This window comes from Apostichopus japonicus, chromosome 9 (assembly GCF_037975245.1).
Source record: "Apostichopus japonicus isolate 1M-3 chromosome 9, ASM3797524v1, whole genome shotgun sequence".
Taxonomy (NCBI): Eukaryota; Metazoa; Echinodermata; class Holothuroidea; order Aspidochirotida; family Stichopodidae; genus Apostichopus; species Apostichopus japonicus.
The window spans coordinates 3,394,306-3,415,109 of NC_092569.1; the positions used below are offsets into that span (position 1 = coordinate 3,394,306).

The 20,804-nt window shown below is 36.7% G+C and overlaps 1 protein-coding gene across 2 annotated transcripts in view; it reads right to left on the reverse strand.

The window, feature by feature from the left end:
• Nucleotides 1-20,804, reverse strand: part of LOC139973253 (otoferlin-like) — a 116,923-nt gene that overhangs the window by 87,126 nt on the left and 8,993 nt on the right. The window contains exons 2-9 of one of the 2 annotated variants that reach the window (XM_071979802.1): nt 14,332-14,390; nt 10,624-10,712; nt 9,772-9,871; nt 8,561-8,802; nt 7,630-7,704; nt 5,412-5,500; nt 4,540-4,578; nt 3,047-3,079 (exon numbers count right to left, since the gene is read on the reverse strand). In XM_071979802.1, coding sequence (XP_071835903.1) covers nt 3,047-3,079; nt 4,540-4,578; nt 5,412-5,500; nt 7,630-7,704; nt 8,561-8,802; nt 9,772-9,871; nt 10,624-10,712; nt 14,332-14,390 — 726 coding nt within the window. The remainder of the gene's footprint in view (nt 1-3,046; nt 3,080-4,539; nt 4,579-5,411; nt 5,501-7,629; nt 7,705-8,560; nt 8,803-9,771; nt 9,872-10,623; nt 10,713-14,331; nt 14,391-20,804) is intronic. The other variant, XM_071979803.1, reaches the window with a different exon arrangement.

The window sequence follows — 20,804 nt, forward strand, 5'->3', positions numbered from 1 at the left end:
ACCAGAACCCCTTATTCCAAGAAACAGAAAAACTGGCTCATGCTGCGCCACTTCCATTAAAAACTGTAAAAATTGTAAACCCCAAAAGAGGCGATGCACTTTTGGACAAAACCAACTACTAAAATGTGATATACTGTATTTTTGTTCCCTGGACAATTATCCACACATTTATAAATTCAGGATTCAGCTATATGATACATAAAGATAATGTCTTGGAAATAGAGTTCAACTGTACATATAGGCAGGATATGTCCGTCAAATGTAGAGAGATAAAAAGTGCCTTCAAATTAGTTTGTGGGCTGTCTGATCGTCCAAAGTCATTCTTCACAGTTTCAGCTTCTTCTGCTATTTTTAACAAGTATTACAAACTTTTCAAGTCTTTTTGCACAAATTTCCTCCCTCCCCCACCCCGACCCCCACCCCTCCCTGCCATCTGTGGAGGTATAGCAACACAAGGGGAATAAATTATATTAGGGAACAATATGAACTTTGTCAGTGCACTTGGTCATTTTCAAGTCCAAGCTGGACTTGATCATTATAACTTTAAATTAAAAAATTGTTTTTCTTTATACGGAGTAAAATTTGAAATAATTTAAATGAAAAAATTTCACTCTTTGATTTTGTTAATACTTTCCGTACTACTTCATCACGCTATTGCTGACTACTGTATATATACTGTATGCACTTATTAGTTGTTAAAAGGTGACTCACAAGAGTTTTTGTATCTGAAAATCTTTCCCCAGCTTCCAACGTCAGTGATAATATTAATCCAGCTTCCAAGAATTAAAAATGGCTGAGGTTTTTTAGTGTACGACCTTGAGTTGGGTTCATGACATTCTCATTCATAACTTTTAATTACACACTAAAGTTTTATCAAGGAGGATGTACAGTACATATATTCTTCTAACAATCGTTTCATTCAAATTGTAAATAAATTACAAATCTTTCAAAGAGTTTATAAAAGGTGATTAAAAATATAATAAGGTATGTAATTTATTGTTTGACATTATCGTGGTGAAATTATAAAAATATATGAAATGGTTTTAATCCAAGTTTGACAAAAACTATTAAGAGAAAAGAAGGGGAAAAAATTCTGAGAGTTCGTTAACTATTACTCTCTCTCTTTCTCAGTTTGTCCTTTTCATATAAAAAAAATGTGATCAATTCAATTGAACACACATGCAACTTCAATTAAGGTTAGTAAATTAGTACAACAAACTTATAACAATACCTTACAGTGTGAAAGTACAGACTAAGCGTATAAATCACTCAATGTTAAAGTAGACTACCTCTGATTAGTATAGTGCAACTGCAAACTACATGCTATGACACTTAACTTGAACTTGTATGATGACTTTAGGCATAAAAATTCATTTTGAGATGTTTGTCGACTTTTTAAATCCACTGCTATAAATCAGTGCATGTTATTTTCTTATACAACTTTTAATTTTTTGAGATAAAAAAATTAATGACCCATTAAACAGCCGAGGTCCGTCAATTAAAGTGACTACAGTAGACTGTATAGTCTAACTAACACAACACACAGGCTATTAACAGTAGGTCAGTTCTTCAGACACACTGCAAACACTCAATGGGATGACATTAAAGGGAGTGAAGACTCGCCAACAAAGAAACGTCTCATGCCGGTAATCTGACCTAGTTTCGAATGAGGTGTAACAGAAGTGTTTGACACCACCATCGATCCCATAAAATACACACACAGCTTGCTACCGTCAGTTATTAGACACTAGTGTACAGTCAATACATACAGCTACGGTCAATACCCACAACACAGTGTACATAGCAGCGTGGACATCTCAGGTCTAGATAAAAGATAACAAGGTATCACGTTTCATTACTGTCTGCATTTTGTAGCAACAAGAAGAAAACGTCATTTGCAAGCGACGGAAAGTTAACTTTTTCAGAGCGGGGTACACCGTTTGGGGCGAGTATTCAATGCCTTTAAGTCTTTTATGTCCTCAAAATGACATGTTCACTATGTGTCAGAAAGTTGTCAAGGAAAAAGGGGTGTCGAAAGATGTCCCATTGTGCTCTGGAGTTTTTATGAAGTTATGAAGAAGGTATTTTGGTTCTGAATTAATCAGAAATAACATTTAATCATCGTCCAATTCAGCCTTAAAGGAGTATTCAAAAGATGTTGCGTATTTTAAAGGTGACCATCTTGAAAACCAGAATAGATAGAGAAACATTACCAACACTCAAATTTTTTATTTTTTCTTGAGCTATAAACATATCAAGAATCAATTATTATGCCTAAAAGTCATCCTTAGAAAAACGCACAACTGTGTGATATTCAGGCAAAAATAAAAAATAAAATTTGGAATGCCTGTTTCAGACCCACATTGGAACGCTAGACTACTGTGGTATTAGAATATTGTCTTAACAAGAACATTTTTCAATTAACAGCAATGTACAGAGCTAAAATCATTAATTTTTACATACAACATTTTACAACAGTAAGCCTATCAAGAAAATAAAAAATTTCAAACTATTTTATCCCAAATTCTTACAAACTTAATTTAAAAAAAAAATTGTTTAATTTTTTTTTTTTTTTTTTTTTTAAATAGATATGGTGCATTCTCTTTTATGTAGGTGTAAGTCATGCTCCTGAAACCAGAGTCAACGTTGTAACAGTCTTGGTGTCACCCTTCCAGACAGAACCAACCTACAGTACAGTACACATCCATTGACTACAGTTCAATTAAACTATTCCATTTTTACCAAAGAACTGATGACCTTAAAATAGTCTGTCAATGATGAAGTACTCTGTCTACATGTTAAGAAAAGAAAAGCAATTTTTTTTTTTAATTTTTTCAAAATTCTTTTCCCTTTTAACTTTTGATGGTCAAGATGATGTAAATCACTCAGAATTTTTTTTGCAGTAAAACTGTGGATGGACACCAAGACTGTCAGAAATGAATAAAATATAAAAAAAACCACAGCAATACCAAGGCAGGCTGGGAAGTGCACGGTCATAGCAATGTGAAGGGTAAGAGGGGTGGGGGAGGTAAAACTGACACCTTACCTACGCTAAGCGCATCTAATTCCTGAAATGATCCTGTGAAATGAGTTTAACTTAACATTATCAGGAAAAAATAATAATGGGATGCACGGCGGCTAGTAGGAGACATTGAAATATCTGCAATATGATTGGTCCATGTGAAATCTCTGCATTGATATTCAAATCCAGTATGTACTGTGATAGAATGGATTTAGTGATACATTTCAGAAGTGATGATCTATAATCTACGGAAGAGTTTAAGAGCCACAGAAAATAATTTCACATCTAGAATACTACCACTCCGATAGTATGTATACACATCCTAAAAATCTTGATTTTCACTGCCGGACATGATAATAATTAATTCAGTTTTCTTAGAAATTAGCCAACAATGAACTTTCCAATTAACAAAGAATGGATGTAGCATTCTTAGAAAACAAAGAGTAGCATTCTTAGAAGGAAAGAAAAGACAATCACATACAACGGGTTGATCTCAATATATAGGATTTTGGAAGAAAATAATTGTAGTTAATAATTTGGAGGGGGAAAAAATGATTTCTGTGGCTCTTGTAGGCTCGTTTATACAGTATATGATATTAAATGAAAGTGAATACTGCACCCATGGCTCATGATATATTGTGATGGTAAGCAATCTTATAATTATATCACTTGAAAACAATCATTATAATTAATACATGCATTACATAGTTATAATAATGGATTCTGAGAAAACAAAACCATAGTATTTCATATTTCGCTTGATAAGCAAAATTATATCACTTATCTGACAGTGTTCATGCAAGTTTTATACTATATCCTACCCCTGCCATTGCACCCCTGCCCCTTTAAATCCCCTGCCCTGACCATATCCTTACCCCTTATCCATATCAATACCCCTATCCATAGCCCTATCACTACACCTACCACTACCTATATCCATAACCCTATCCACACCTCTAACCCCTATACCTTAACCAAGATCCCTGCCCATAGTCCTGTCCATACCCTCCCCCCCCCCGGCCTCCCAACTCCTTTCCATTCCCATTCCCCTCCCTTACTTTTGTCAACTCAATCTGAAAAAGTAAATTATCAATCCCAAATTCGTTTTCTCATTTATTAATTATTAACGAGCGGCTCCAGCCAATTAGTTTCTCCGTTTTTGACAATTTAACATACATTAACAAATTTCTCTTCCTGCTTGTAAAATTTATGATTAATTCTATTTTACATACTCTGTTTAGTGTTCACAAGTAAAACCTACAAGAGTCTAGGTCATTAGATGACTATTTCAGACGCAGGAATGTAGAGACCAACGACTTGGATATTATGAAGAGATGTTACGTGAAGTTGATTGCAACCGTCAGAGACCTAAGTGATTTTATTCTGTTCATCTATTGGGAGTAATAATAATATACTTTTGTTCATGATCTTCCCATAAGGTGATAATGACACCACCATGCAGAGTGACCTTAACGCCCTCCATCGACGGACCTACATGCAACCACATGCTATCTTACCACGTTCACTTATTCTCCTCAGATGGTACTCCACCAACTCTGGGTTTAATCAAAGAAAAAGTTAAGTAGCTAGATTTGATTTTTTTTTTTCATTTATTCTTTCTTTCTTTTCCTGTCTAAAATATATTATTAGACAAAAGTTGCTGTCTGTTCCTTCGTATAGACAGAACCTGATACAGACCAACTGTCCCAGCCCCAACCCTCCCTTCTCCCTCCCCTTCCCCCTCCTTCACTCCTCTCCAACATCAATGTCCACCTTTCATTCTGGTTTACTCTGGTCTCTCAGTTAAGGAAACCTTGCTCAGTGTCCACTTTCATTGGCAACTTGACTTTAATTAACATTGACAAGTTTTTTTTTCCAATTGGAAGCTACTTCAGCACAATTATAGTGTTTGCAACCTTAGCTGAACTATGGGTGGATGATTGAGGTACAAACGTCCTTCCATGGTCATATTTTAGGCTCGTAAAAATAACATCATTTGGTGAACGCTTACAATAGTTCAACTTTCCTTGGTTTGCATTTATGGTTGCATCTACATTTAATCCAGTTTTTCCTAAATTGGTTGTAAGGTTAATTGCTAGCAAAGGTCATCTTCGGAAAGCTACTGCCGGAATGCCCAAGGTTCAACAACGAACATGCATGCATCCAGCCTAGACCATGTGTGGGTTACAAGCTTTGATCAAGCTTGCAGCAAGTTCGTTTGGAAAAGTTTGAGATATACATCAGATTTATCGACACGATCTCTACAAAAACTTTGACAACACAACAACTGTGACAATGACTATGAAATTATTTGGTAGAAAGTAAAACCCCAGCGAGATAAAGATTTTGCTGAAATTTGAAAATAGAGAATCGGAGGCCGATCGCTCACCTTTGTCGAGTCCGTCCATGTGAAACTGATTGCCCAGGTTATCTCCCTTCTTCCTCCTCCTGGTTCCAAACTTCATCATGCCTTTAATGCTGCAAAGAAGAGGCAAGAGATGGATGGTTCACATTCATAACTTGATATACCTGTGATGTGAGTGTTTACTCATAACTTGATATACCTGTGATGTGAGTGTATACTCAATCGCACGACTACGAGATGATGAGTGATGTAAATTCTCAAGTGAATGCAAATAAAGTGAGTGAACTATCAGGTGAATGTTGTATTAAGAGAGTGAACTGTGATGTGAGTGTATACTTACTCGCATTACCACAAGATGATGAGTGATGTCAATTCTCAAGTGAATGCAAATAAAGTGAGTGAACTATCAGGTGAATGTTGTATCAAGAGAGTGAACTGTGATGTGAGTGTATACTCACTCGCATTACCACAAGATGATGAGTGAATGTAAATTCTCAAGTGAATGCAAATAAAGTGAGTGAACTATCAGGTGAATGAATGGAGTGAACTGTTGTATCAATATAAAAAAAGTGAACTGTCAAATGAATGTAAATTTTCATCTCTTGAAAAGCGACGACAACTTCCAAACGAGTGAGTGAACGATGTGAGTGACCAATCAATATAAAACAAAGTGAACTGTCAAGTGAATGAAAATTTACAAGCACAACCATCAACTGATGAGTGATGTGAATTTTCAAGTGAATGAAACTCAAGAGAGTGAACTATCATGTGAACGAACTAAAGTCTATCAATAATAACAAAGTGAACCGTCAAGTGAATGAACAGTCAAGTGTACAACCATAAATTGATGAGTGATGTGATTTTTCAAGTGAATGAAACTCAAGTGAGTGAACTCTCAGGTGAATCAACTGAAGTCTATCAAAAATAACAAAGTGAACCCGCCAAGTGAATGAACATTCAAGTGCCCACAACCATTGAGTGATGTCAAGTTTGCAAGTGAGTGAATATAATATGCAGCCATTTATTAATGGATTCAGTATATAATATAAATTCAAATTCGGTGTAGGCAATTTAAGAATGGGCCAAGTTTTGGAGCTTCAATGTAGAAACTATTTGAGTCACATGTCACTAAAGAGAAATTGAGAGATATGGACCCATCTTAAATATACTGTATGTCAACATATGTCACATGAAGGTACCATATAGTAGCACAGCGATATTTGCTATACATTAAAGGTGCAGTAGTCTGTATAGGCCCCAAATTATAGCATGCTAATTTTGCTAGAAGTTTTCAAAAAGTACTTTCCTGGAGGGCTTTACTCTCCAAGTTGTTCTCAGACATGCTAAATAAACACACAAGATGTTTTGAATGTCCCAGTGAGGTAAATTTCCTCCAGGGTGATAACAAAAATAATTTTGAGCAAGGGGACCATAATTGAAAATCTGGCATATTTGGGGCCAATACAGCATACCTTTACGAAACACGAACACGAATACTGTACAGTGACACAACTATAGACCACACAGACCTGAAACAAACTCCATGGCAGGCAATATATATGGCTTTGTGTGTTACATGCTTAAAGCATTCAAAGAAAGGCATATACAGTTTAAGCTATGAACCCATTCATGACAATTTACTGTACGTACTGCCACATGTACAGTGAGCAAAGAATATCCCCAATTGTTGTAACTACCAGTAACAAACATAAACAATATCATCAAACAGCCCAAACAAATTTAGATCGTATCAATCTAAATGCATGCGAACAGTAAAATAACAAAACAACCATTCTATTATTTTTTTGTTGGTATGTACAGTATACATGTATATATATGTATGTATTTTAGATCCTACTGCAAGCAGGAACTAGCGGAGAAGCTTCATTGGCTTATCAAAGCCGCAATGTGACTGAAGTCAGACTCTTGGTATTTTCCAAAATACAAATTTCTATCAAATAATTCCTGAGCACTGCAATCTAGTATCTGCAATCACTGCAATCTAGTATACATGCAGTTGCAAATGCCGAATGGAAGTGGGGCATCCCTTACAAGTGCTCAGCTACCACCATGGGGGGGGGGGTCAACATGGAAGTTGGGCATCCCTTACAAGTGCTCAGCTACCACCATGGGGGGGGGTCAACTCAAGTAAAAACGACACAAATCTTGACAACAAGTTCAGTCAATAGTGTCATGCAACGTGCAAAAGAAACATATTCATCATTCTAAGGGTCATAGCAACCTTGATCTGCGAGAATTGCTTGCCGTCGAATTTTGAGGCGAGACCGTCAAGCTTTGACGAGAATAATTGCTCCACCTACGGTAGAAGAACGAAATATTTACTCCGACGGAAGACACTTTATCTTGGAAAGCAACTTGTGAAGAATGCAAATTAGTCCAAAATAAAAAATTAAAATATTACAAGCCTTATTCATTCCATGTAAGTAAGAGGAGCTGGGAATATTTATTTACATTTTTACTCCCATTTCGTACCGCTCGCACGATTATCCAAACTGAAGATCATAGTAATGATTACTCCGACCAGAATAGCGGCTCTGTTATTGAACGGGAAAAATTGGTATAAGGAGGGTTTCCACGAAAGGGGTTAAAAAGGAGCGATTTGGTGACAACTTCAAATCACGTCCCCCTTTCGGTTAATGAAAAAGGCCGGCCCCTTTGACTACACCCTCTTGTACCATTGTAATAATGACTACAGGACTTAACTTTTTCCTTGATAATAGAACCATCCATATCTAATCCTACCATCTTCAGTAGTAATTAAACTTTTTACCTTGTTCGGCATTTGACATGTTGTTTTACATATTCTTAAAACCAGTCACGTCTTTGTGAGAGACAGAGGGGGTAAAGGAAGCCACTGGTATCTGAAACACAGACATCTGACCCCTACCCACCTCTACCAATTGTATTCATGTTGTTCAATTGTTCCTTCGGCTTCCAAAGTACTCTTAGACCCTTTCATGTCTTTGAAGGAGGGGGGAGAGGGGGTTAGAAAGCAAATTTTGCATTCAGAAATTCTGATGGTTTCCCCATGATGCTAGGCTTTCTTAGACTCTTTCAGAACTTTGTGGGAGAGGGAGAGGGAGAGGGAGAGGGAGAGGACAAAGAAGTCATAGACATCTGTCTCTACCAACTCTACCTAATTGGACTCATACCTTCTGGTGGTTCCTCCTGACGCCAAACTTCTCTTAGACCCTTTCAGGTCCTTGTGGGAGAGGGTGGGGGTGAGAAAGCCACTGGTACTGCTGGTGGTCATCGGTCTCCCCAGCTGCCAGTCCTCTGCGTCGCCGAGCAACGCTTCTTTCGATCCTTCCTTCCGAATACTGAAGTTCTCCTCCATCCAGTCGGTGAAAGCTCCTTCCGGAGGTTGATACTTGATATCGATGTTGATGATGATCTAGAATTGGGACGAACCAAGCTTAAGTCAGAACACCATGAACTTTACACTTCCTTAAATTCCTTTTTAATACAGAGCTTATTCAACAAAAGGAATGTCCACTTGTCCTTATTCCCAAAAGGATTTATCTCAGGTTTTTTATTTCATAATCTAGAAAATTAAAAATAGCTACAATATACAACAACGTTTGACTACTAAGTCAAAGGTGCCTTTTCTTTTTGACCTGCATGATTTATCAAGTAATGGCAAAAAAACTTTCTTTTCCAAAACCAGACAGCTGACTGAAAATTATCATATCATATCATATCATATCATATCATATCATATCATATCATATCATATCATACATATCATATCATATCATATCATATCATATCATAACATATCATATCTTATGTCATTATGATTTTGAGTGGTTCGTCAGCTCTTGGTCTGACAACCATACGTTATCACATGAATGAAAATTTGACTAAAAAAGCTATTTTTACCACAAACATTACCCATCTTTCTCCACCGAACAATGTTGTTGCGTTTCAAGTAATTACCATAAAAAGAAGGAATTACAAAAATAGTGGCAGCCCTATGATCCACCCCAAGTGGAGATATTGACTAGCTCAAAGAGATGCATCTAACTAACAGTGTACTTATCTCTTCTAAAGCCGGCATATTATTCATTCTTTGTTATCTTGCCTCCCTTTTTGGGACAACCGAATATACTATTTCAGACCACTGAAAGGTACGAAGGGCTGGTTGTCCTATGGACAACCAGTGAACATCCGTAAAAAATTTGCCCTGGCTTATAGTCGCACATTTAATTGCTCCTGTTATCCAAAGACACAGGATCACTCTATTCATGATAGAATAAGAGTGGTTTTCTGGTTATGAGGAAACACATAGGGGGGAGGGGAGGGGTATCAAGTCGAAGAGGTTTTTCCCGCAGATCTTCTACTAGAAATCTGCGTGACTTACATCAGTCGGGACATTGTTGCTGTCCAAGAGGGCTTCCTCTACCGTGAGATGACCGTTCTCTACGACCTGCTGAAGTACTAGGTTCAAAGATCCCACAAGTCTGTGAGGAAAAGAAAATCAAAGAAATTATTTTACGATCGGTTGTCTTCACGATCTCGCACGGTTTTACCTGAACTAAAAAAAAAGTTCTTGAATTATTCAAGGTACTTCGGGGAGGGGGGTTAAAATGAGAGATACTGGACCTTGATTTCATTTTACCATTGTACTTAAAGAGACAATGTGATTGGTTGATCTATATAACATCTAGCTGACACAAGCTAAAGGTCAAAAGTGACATATTATGCTTGTTAATCGACAACATACCTAAAGTTAGGAATCTTTATTTCAAACTCTGCAAAACATACTGCTTTCGGGAATTTTACTTTGCTCCTCTCTGACCTGTCACCTATTCTACATTTTCACATTCCTATATCCACCTAAACCACATGACTACAACATTTTATCACTGTGCCCCCCTCCCCACTTCCCCCCCTGCCCTCTCTCTTCTGGGGCACCACCCACTTACTCTCCCTCCCAAAATCTAACAAATGTTGAGGAGTTGATTTTTCCAAAACTTTTATCCAACATCCTCCTCGCACCGTTACATCTAGGTGATCGTTTTCTTGGATTTTTTTTAACATAAGCAATGTGATTTTTGTCAACTACTTGAAGCAAAGTATCCTTTTCATCTCCTCCATGTTTGTAATTCACTCGTATGACATTTAGTCACAAGCAAAGACTCTATGAACTTGTCTTTATCAGTAAGTGCTATGAAGATGTATTCTGCTTTTAATGATATACTACATTACTCACTTAGGTGCTCGAAGTTTCCCCTTTGTGAAGATGGTGACCTCCAGAAGCTCTGTGTTGGTGATTCCCGTCCCCATCGGCCACTCAAACACCTTCAAATAAATGAAACAGACGTCAGCTATGGCATCCCACGAGACTTGATAATTTTGGTAAAGTGTAGTGCGATGATGTACTTACCTATCTCCACACAATACATGCACTTTTATGTCAGACCACCCACAAATATTAACACTGCAGCTTCACCATTGACCTGCTTCCAGTCAATTAAATTAAGCTGAATATTCTAGTTGGACGTCAACTCTACATCCCACGAGACTTAACCGTTTCGGCATAGTGTAGTGCGATGATATACTTACCTATCTCCACACAAATACATGCACTTTTATATCGGACCAACCCAGAAATATTAACACTACAGCTTCACTACTGACCTGCCTCCAGCAAATTAAATTAAGCTGAATATTCTAGTTGGACGTCAACTCTACATCCCACGAGACTTAACCGTTTCGGCATAGTGTAGTGCGATGATATACTTACCTATCTCCACACAATACATGCACTTTTATGTCAGACCAACCCACAAATATTTACACTACAGCTTCACCACTGACCTACCTCCAGCAAATTAAATTAAGCTGAATATTCTAGTTGGACGTCAACTCTACATCCCAAGAGACTTGATCATTTCGGTATAGTGTAGTGCGATGATATACTTACCTATCTCCACACAAATACATGCACTTTTATATCGGACCAACCCAAAAATATTAACACTACAGCTTCACCACTGACCTGCCTCCAGCAAATTAAATTAAGCTGAATATTCTAGTTGGACATCAACTCTACAACCCACGAAACTTAACCGTTTCGGTATAGTGTAGTGCGATGATGTACTTACCTACCTCCACACAAATACATGCACTTTTATGTCAGACTAACCCAAAAATATTCACACTGCAACCTCACAACTGACTTGCTTCCAGCAAATTAAATTAAGCTGAATATTCTAGTTGGACGTTAACTCTACATCCCACGAGACTTGATCATTTCGGTAAAGTGTAGTGCGATGATGCACTTACCTATCTCCACACAATACATGCACTTTTATGTCAGACCAACCCACAAACTTTAACAATGCTGCTTCACTCCTGACCTGCTTCCAGTAAATTAAATTAAGATGAATATATTCTAGTTGTCAAGATGCGAGGAGATTTAAAGCCTTTCAATGCTGCACATTTCTGCAGGATGTGGACATGTGCATGGGGTATGAAGAGACAGGGAAGTGTGTCAGTTAGGGCGCAATATAACTTAATGTAACCAAATGATCTCTAACTGTGAACATGTGAACATTGCACTATTGGGAAAAAATACCCCTCTCAACTAATTTCTGGATTAACCTTCAGATGTTGAAATCAACGGGGAGAATTTACAGATTTAAAAGGACATGTCAATTTTCAGTAATTTTGTTTTGCGAACTCTGGAAACAATTTTGAGATACAGGTAAGGTAAAATTTTTAGTGATTCTTTCCAACCGGGTCTTATAACCTTTTGGTCGTCCGAACAACAAACTTGTTAAGTCCCAAAAAAGGTGAAGAAAATAACAACAAAGAATGACCAATATATATACACTGTAGTGAAGGCTATGATGTGTACATTTGGTGGAAAGAATACCAGCTTTGGCCCAGTAAAACTCCCCCTTCCAGTGGATCATAGCCTTACTGTACTACTATTTTTGTTTTCATTTTTGAAGTACCTTCAAAGCGATGATCTTCGATACCAATTTATCATTTCATCTCTTTGGGGGTATTAAGTTACTGTACAATGCACCATCTGAATTTGATTTAACTCACTACCTGTAGTTGTCCATGGGATTTTAAATATTTATCAATGTGCAGCGATACAGAGCAACTTTTTTCCCTTGCTCAATTGATAATTTTTTTATTGTTATGAGCAGCAGACTCATGGAGCCTGTGATATCTACTGTAACACTTTTGATTACCCATGTTCAACCAGCAGCCTTTCACACAAACTCAGAAAGCCCAACCATCAAAGATAGAAATCTTTGCATCCATGGTGAAAATATTTCCCACTGCTCATATATTATATATATTCCACCGGTACAGTATGCTGGTATGTGTTTGACCACTGACGCCTAACTTGCGCAGCTACTGTACAAATTGTGCTGGTATGTACGTTACATGTAACCTGTACATACATGATCAATCTTGACCACTGCTCCAAGTATCAATTTAGCGTTTCTTTTATCTTTGAAACCTTTCTACAGTTCAGTCGAATGGTGACGGAATTAGTAAACCAAAGGTGTACGTTCTACACACCACTACAAATGTACGTTAATTTACAGATATTTTGACCCTCTTTTTTATTCCCCTAAATTATCAGATTCGACCGCACGTTTAAAAACGTAATAAGCAATATATGTCCATCACAGTTTTTTTTTTGTAAGACGAGCTGTGTATGACTGACCTTAATAAGAAAACGTACAACCCATCCCGATGCAGTTCCTCTCTACCCCCGTTCCTCTCATACCCCCAACCCCCCCCTCCTGCCCCCACTCATTAAACTTCACTTCCAACTAGTTCCAGCACTCCCTTGTACAATAGCCTGCACAGATGTTATGAAGTACGGTATTGTACATAGACAGTATTTCCTTTCATGCTAAAACTAACAAATTGATATGGTTCCACACCTTTTTCGTCCCATTAACTCATAGGGTCAATTCAATTTCCATGTGAGTTTACAACACTTTGCAATTCATTTTTACTACCAGCTAAAGAGGGAATCATCAATCTAAAGAAGTGAAATCAATCTTTCCTCTTTTTTGGTCTAACATCCATACCGAGTGCCTTGAGATTGCAATTGACTTTTAAATATATAATAAAATAAATAATAACGATCTTAATAATCAACAGTTTTTTGTTACGACGCTTAAGCGACCACAAATGTGGGAGAAATCCGCAAGGGCTCATGGATTACAACTTACATGTCGGGGTGGCTTTCAATTCAACATTTTAGCTCAAATTTGGAATTTTTTCAATTAAGAAAGTCATTTCAGATAGGAAGCTTAGATTGATCTTGGATGAAAAAACTTATCTTACTATGACCCGGCTGGGTATCGAACCCCAAACCTCCTGATTGCTATGCCTCATTGCTTCAAATGCCACCACATTTATCAACTCGGCCACAGCACCGGTATGTATCCCTCCGCCAAACAAATATAAAAATTTCTATTGTACTTGTGCCATGCCAATGATTTTAATGAACTTAATTAATACATGTGTAATGATGGCTGTCTCTTTTGTTATGGTTATCATAGTTGAAGTTATTAATAATAATCAGTACTGCCCCCAAATATACTAGAAAATCTGAGAAGTTCAAGAAGCATCTTAACTTCCACCCTCAAAGTAGTTATATATACATGTATACATGTACAATTAAGATATATGAAATAGTTAATTGTCTATTAATTGTCTAATAATTAGAAAACAGTGGCAGACCTATACAATTTGGAGGACCAAAACCTCCATGAAAAAGTACCTTTGAAAACTGCTACAATTTGAGCTCCAATAGTCCTTAAAGTGGCAAGTTGACTTGATGTGGCCAGCATTCCGATAAAGTAAATAAATAAATCTGTTAATCAAATAAATCAATTCAAAGGATTCTATGGATCTGTAGACATATCAGATTACTCACCTCATCCCAAACTGCTTCATTGCCATAGTTCTCAACTGTTGCTGTCGTCTGTATATTACCTGCAGAGAGGAACGACCAAGAAATTTGGTAAAACATAATTTATATTTGAGAGCTGGGAATGTTTCTATTGCTCTTACGATTTGCAAGATATTTACCTTCAAGGTATATATGCTTTATCACTCGAATGCTTCTTTGAGGCTTTTTAATTTATGATGACGACGTCAGCTCCTCGGTTCAGGCCATAATGTAAGTTAAAGTTAATCAACACAATTCTATATAATGACTCAATCAAAACAGGTTCTATTAACGGCATATAAACAATAGAGTTTCCTTGAGAGATATTCAACACATTTGTGGTTGAAAAATTGGAAACACATTTTAATCATGTCCTTTGAGGCCATAAAAGTCTCTTGTTTTCCTATGGAGTTTTAAGAACTACAATAACCTTCAAATTTTGTTTTTTTCTTTTATTGCGTTTATTTTATTTGTTTTTTCACAACATACTGTATGTACAGTATACAACAAATGTAGCGAAAACCAAGAGTTATGGAATGTGAAAGGAAGTTTATCAAGAAACCCTTGTGGGCTTAGCTAGTGATACACTCCCTACAGGTACATTATAAAACTTTCTGGTTTATATATTTACGAGTGACCCGCTTACCTGTCTCCCCACAACATTAGCACCTCATTCTACCATGTCTAGTATGCCCTGGTAATCTTTTAACACTGTGCACCCTCAGTGACCATCCTATCCGGTCAATGCCCTCCCTTCTCATTCTACCATCCAAAGTGTTTACTCATGCTTTTTCGTAGTGGATTCAAATCTTTCGAAAAATGCCCGGATTACATTGGATTATTACCTTCTTTACATCGAACTATTGGATTTCTAAGCGTTTCAACAGCCTATTACAGCCTGATACAGTAAGTATCCTTTTTTATAGGGAAGGGAGTTTGGGGGCTGTTTTTAGTGTGAATGTGAATGTGGAATGTATGTATGTATGTATATGTGATCTTCCCGCAAGCAGGAACTCGCGAAAGAAGCCATGGAGGCTTATAGACTCGCAAGCTGACCGAAGCCAATCTCTCGGCACACATCCATTTAACGTCCATGTCGGGAAGTTGTTATTGAACAACACCCTTGCCAGACGACACACATTGCTGTCGGCGGGAATCGAATGTGGAAGGAAGTGTAACAAAAAACCCTTGTGGGCTTATCTAGTGATATACTCCCTGTACATAGAGTACACAAATACTGTAACTTATAAAAAGAATTAAGAAAAGAACTAAGAAAAAGAGAAGAAAAGAAGAAAAGGAAACAGAAAGAAAGAAAGAGGAACCTCAATCTCAGTATAACTTGAAGAAAAATCTCTTTAACTTGTATTTTAACAAATTTCGGGAAGGTTGTGACCCGATATTAAGCAGCAAAGAATTCCATGTGATGATTACAGCCCTCAGAGAACCATTGTCAGACATTGTGCTAATAACTGTTTCGACAGAATATGCTATAATACTGTAAATGCTATAGATATAGGAGATATATAAATATCTATATATAATCTCATAAAGTGAAGCCTATCTCTTGAAAGAGAAAAAATGCAACATTTGACTGTCAGTAAACTACCTTTTGGATGACTCAGCCGGTGATCCATCCTTACAAACATAGACCCAGTCCCTTTCCTTTCTCACCCTTACCCCATCCCCCCCCCCCCATTGAACACACACTTATCACTCCTCCCACTCAAGTACTGTATGTCCTCTTCTTTTAAATTTATATTTAATTTTGCATTGAATTTCCTACCAAATATGAAGTGTAAGGTTTCCAATTAGAAGGGGCAGGATTAAATAAATTGGATTTCTCCCTCCTTTTTTTCCCTCTTCAAAACTCCAAAAGGAAACTGCAGGTATTGCGCAATAGCGATGATTATCATGTTTGTTACATATTACGAGAAATTACCTAATTCATACCGTATACATGCAATCTCTATAAATATCGCAAAACGCAACAGATTGACACAATGAGAAACGAGTCCAGAAGCAACAGGTGGTGCGACTGTTATGGAGTCGGCTAAGCCCTGGTGTTGTTAGTATTGATTTGAAATATGGCCAAACTGTGCTTAAAGACACCTCTAAATATAACGGTAGTCTATTTTATTCTATGGTTCTCTCGGTTCCATTAATTCTATCATCTAATTGTAGGACAATTCTTTAATTGATTAGCACAGATTGGTCGGACATTAAAAAGTGTAGGTCTATTTATTGGCACTATACAGTGAGTCCTGTACTGTAGCAGCTTGGGTCCAAACACCTCTTCTTGATTGTAATTCTCAATGTGTGGACAATGATTGGAGAGATGTCAAGGACGACTCTGGCATCTCTCTGAAGTCCTAACAAAGCTCTGAAATATATTATGACAGTTTTCAGGGAGAAACAAACCCATCAACCATCATCAACAATGGTCAGTATGATACAAATACATGTGATGAACAACTTCTACAAAACAGCTAAGAATGTTTATTTTATTCTGTTTTGGAGACTAAACAGTGTAAGTTTAATGATCTTATACACATACACACACACACAAATAAGACAGAAGACTTGAGCTAGTCTGAATCCGACACTTTTAAGTCGGGTGCAAAATGGCAACAGTATAGAGATGTCATAAATGTCGTCTCAGCATAATCCAACGACATTGTATGCCAGATTTTGCATGACGTCACAACTTTCCTTTTTTCTCGGTGGAAACTTTCGATTGAGAGCCGATAGTACAATAGTTGAAATATTGATAGTAAACAGCAAAAACAACATAGTAATGATTAGGACTAGTTATGGAAAAAAACTTAGGTGGGAAATATCATGTCTGGCATCATCGTTTTTAGCAATAGCCTGCATACTGCCGATTCACCAAATTGCAGATTCCTCATCTTTAAGTATAAATTTATTACCATTTACATTGTTTATTTTCAGTTATAGACATACCATACTGTACAGTGTACTATATATATACAGTAGTAGGTTCATTTTGCTAATTATGGAAAGTCAAAAATAGTGGATGAAATGGATGAAGATCAATGAAACAGGTTTTTCTTCCGGTATCAAGGAAGAGGGCAGTGACCTTTTGATTGATGGATGGACCGACGGACAGACGATGGACGGACGGATCACAGGGTTTCCCTTAACTACATCCTTAAAACTTTGATTCAAAGCGACATCATTGAAGAGCATTGCTCCTCATATATACAAAAGAATAAACTATCTCTAAATTGTGAATATTATGGAAATAATCATTAAATCAAAACCCTCAAAGAGATTTATTTGAAAGGGATAAATACATATGTATGGATTTATGTCAATTAATATTGTGTTTCTTTCACAAATCCCTCTACATCAATCTAACAAATTAATTTTTCTGCCAATAAACTGGTCTAATTTGGAACGTACGTCAGAATCAGAAGGCCAACCATTATCAAGTTACTGTACTATATATGCAGTGTATTACTGTATGTGATGATAGAGAGTTGGAAAATGATTTCTATAGATCACCTACTGTAAAATTTGCAAGATTTTCTCACGATTTGAAAAAAGTGACAATCTACAGTGTCAGGGTTTTCATGCTACTGTATATATTAAACTCGACATACGAAGAACAGACTTGAACAAGTTCAAAATGACATCACAGCTACTGTACCTAAGAGTGACTGGACATGTACAGTACATTTCAAATCATATGTTTTTTAAATCCATCTCGGAATTTCTAAGTTGATAAAAGTAGCGTTTGTAAATTTTGTGTCATTTCTTAAGCATTACTAATATACTACACTAATAAACTGAACATGGAACATATAAAGCACTTAATTACTGCTGTACAGGTGACACCCATTTTCAGTTTCACCATGAGCATCCACCCAGGACAGAACAGGAACCAAATGGGATCACCTCCCGTATAAATATGATGTGCACAAATAAGTGATTAAAATATGAAAATATTAAATGTAAAGTCTTAAGTGGATGGCAGCAGCCATGCTCCTTCATGTCATTTTTCAATTTTACTTGAAATATGAGTGCGGACCGTACCCGAGTTAAAATTGCAAAATGAAAGAAAAATTTCAAACTTTATTGGGATAATTTGAGGAATTCATCTACAGTACTGTATATAGATACTGTACTATACTATTGTACTACTACTACTACAGTATTGTACTGACCGCATAAATCATATTCCGTAATTACTGTCTACAGAATCTGGAGACATTCGGCAATAATCACCGCCACCGTGCAATTCGAAGTTTATGACAAATTTATCTAATTGTAAACTGTACTCCCAATACTGTTCATAATATAGAGAACTTTCTGTACAAGAAAACGGAACCAGCAATTACTGAGGGTAGTAACTCGTGTACGTACAGGACTCTTAGCATTCTAGTTCTCTGAATATATATACAACCTGCAGTGTGAATACAGATCATTTGCATGCCAAACTGTAGCCAAAAGAAGGGGAAAAAATATATTAAACAAAAGAAAATCAATAAACAGTTTGAAACTCCCATACAACCTTGGGATATTTTTGCAATGGCATGATGTCATATACACATGTATATATATAACAACTTTCCACTGAATGAAAGGTGCTTCATAATCCCAGTAGATCATATGTATGCTATCTGAGTGGTATGAAACTGTTACCATAGCATGGCGGATTTGACGAACCTTTTGACTCAAAATTAACTCTCTGAAATTGTTCTATGAACCATGCAGGACAGTTTAGTATAAAGTCAATGTCTACACTAAACAAGCCAGGTTGCTATGATAACTTTTGGTGCTGACAGGGATCTAGATATTATTAAAACTGTCTCACTTATTTCATGGCCAAAAATATGCTAGAAAAAAATATATAAAAATGGACACACACATTAAGGTTCACATCCAGTGATATTCATGACTCATTGTTGCAGATTTTATTTATTCTGATATATTGAATATTTAGCAAATCGTTCAAGGAAGTCCAAAATCAGAAGTAGGTCTTATAGGAACATGTAATTTGTATACAATTCAAATCTACACTTTATTTTGGAGATCAAGTTCACAAAACACAAAATTGCGGGCTCATAGGAGAGGTACATATAGCTCTATTGACCGATAGAATTCAATTCCATGTACTACCAATGAAGGTTATGTCCAGCCCTGTCTTTATCCAAGCAGTACTTCTCTCTAGCCATCAATTTCTTAATTAAGAAATTGGATTAGGGGTTGCTAGCAGTCTGCAATGCCACGTCTGGGCAAAGTTTTTTGAGTGGTACATGTTCAAGTTCTTAATCCCCTTAAAGCCTGCATACAAGAAGTCCACAAAAGAGTGACCAGTGAGAGATGGATAAAAAAGCTAGATTGGAAGTTTGCACTAATTGGTTACACGGTACATTCAGTTGCATACATGATTTTTTCATATAGTAAATGATATTTAAACTGATCATAATTTACAGGGGGTCTTTATGACTGATTTCTTGGGTGCTCTCAAACTCAGGCCAAGCCCACGCAAACACCAAACGTACATGTAGATCAATGCAAGTAGCTAAATGCAAGTACTGTTGGCCTATACTGTAGTATCTTGCAAAGAAACAAAGGATCGCTTTTGCCATAACTGTACAACCCAGAGAGCAACAGAGAAGGAAATTCCAAAGAAAATCCATGGATGAGCTTTTAAAACAAAAATATCTTAAATTTGAAAGAAAAACTTCAAAAGAGAAACAGAGAAATGATCAACAACTAACATATGTATCATCAACATTTGCAGCGTTTTCAATTAATTCCTTGACGACATCAGAGCGGCGGTATCCTTGACGAGGTGAGAAAGTTTTGAAACACCAAAGTCAAATTCAGACGAAATTTACAAAAAGAAATCCCTGCAGCGTCTGAGTAGCAATCGATGTGTAGGCCTATGTAGTTTGCATACATCCTACTGTACAGTACTATGACGATACATAGGTTAATAGTTATCACCGAGCGTAAATTGTTACGAGACAATATCATTATCATACAGACTCAGTACACTAATCAAGATATTTCTATTACCAGAGCAGTATGCACACATTATGGTCATGTACAATGTTCCTCATCAACATACAATATATGTTACCAGAGCAGTACCATCCTATGTAATACATTACCTACAGGTGCTCTCAACACACAAATTAACTTTAAAACTTCATAAACCGGCTCATCATCATTCAGTATTTACTATACTATTACCAGAGAAGTATGTACACATGATTACAGTACATTACTAGCACAATACTCATCATCATTCAATATGTATACTATTACAGAGAAGTATACATGTACACATTATTATACATCAGTATAATATTCATCATCATTCAATATATTATTACCAGAGAAGTATACATGTACACATTATTATACATAGTTTAATATTCATCATCATTCAATATGTGTACTATTACCAGAGAAGTATACATGTA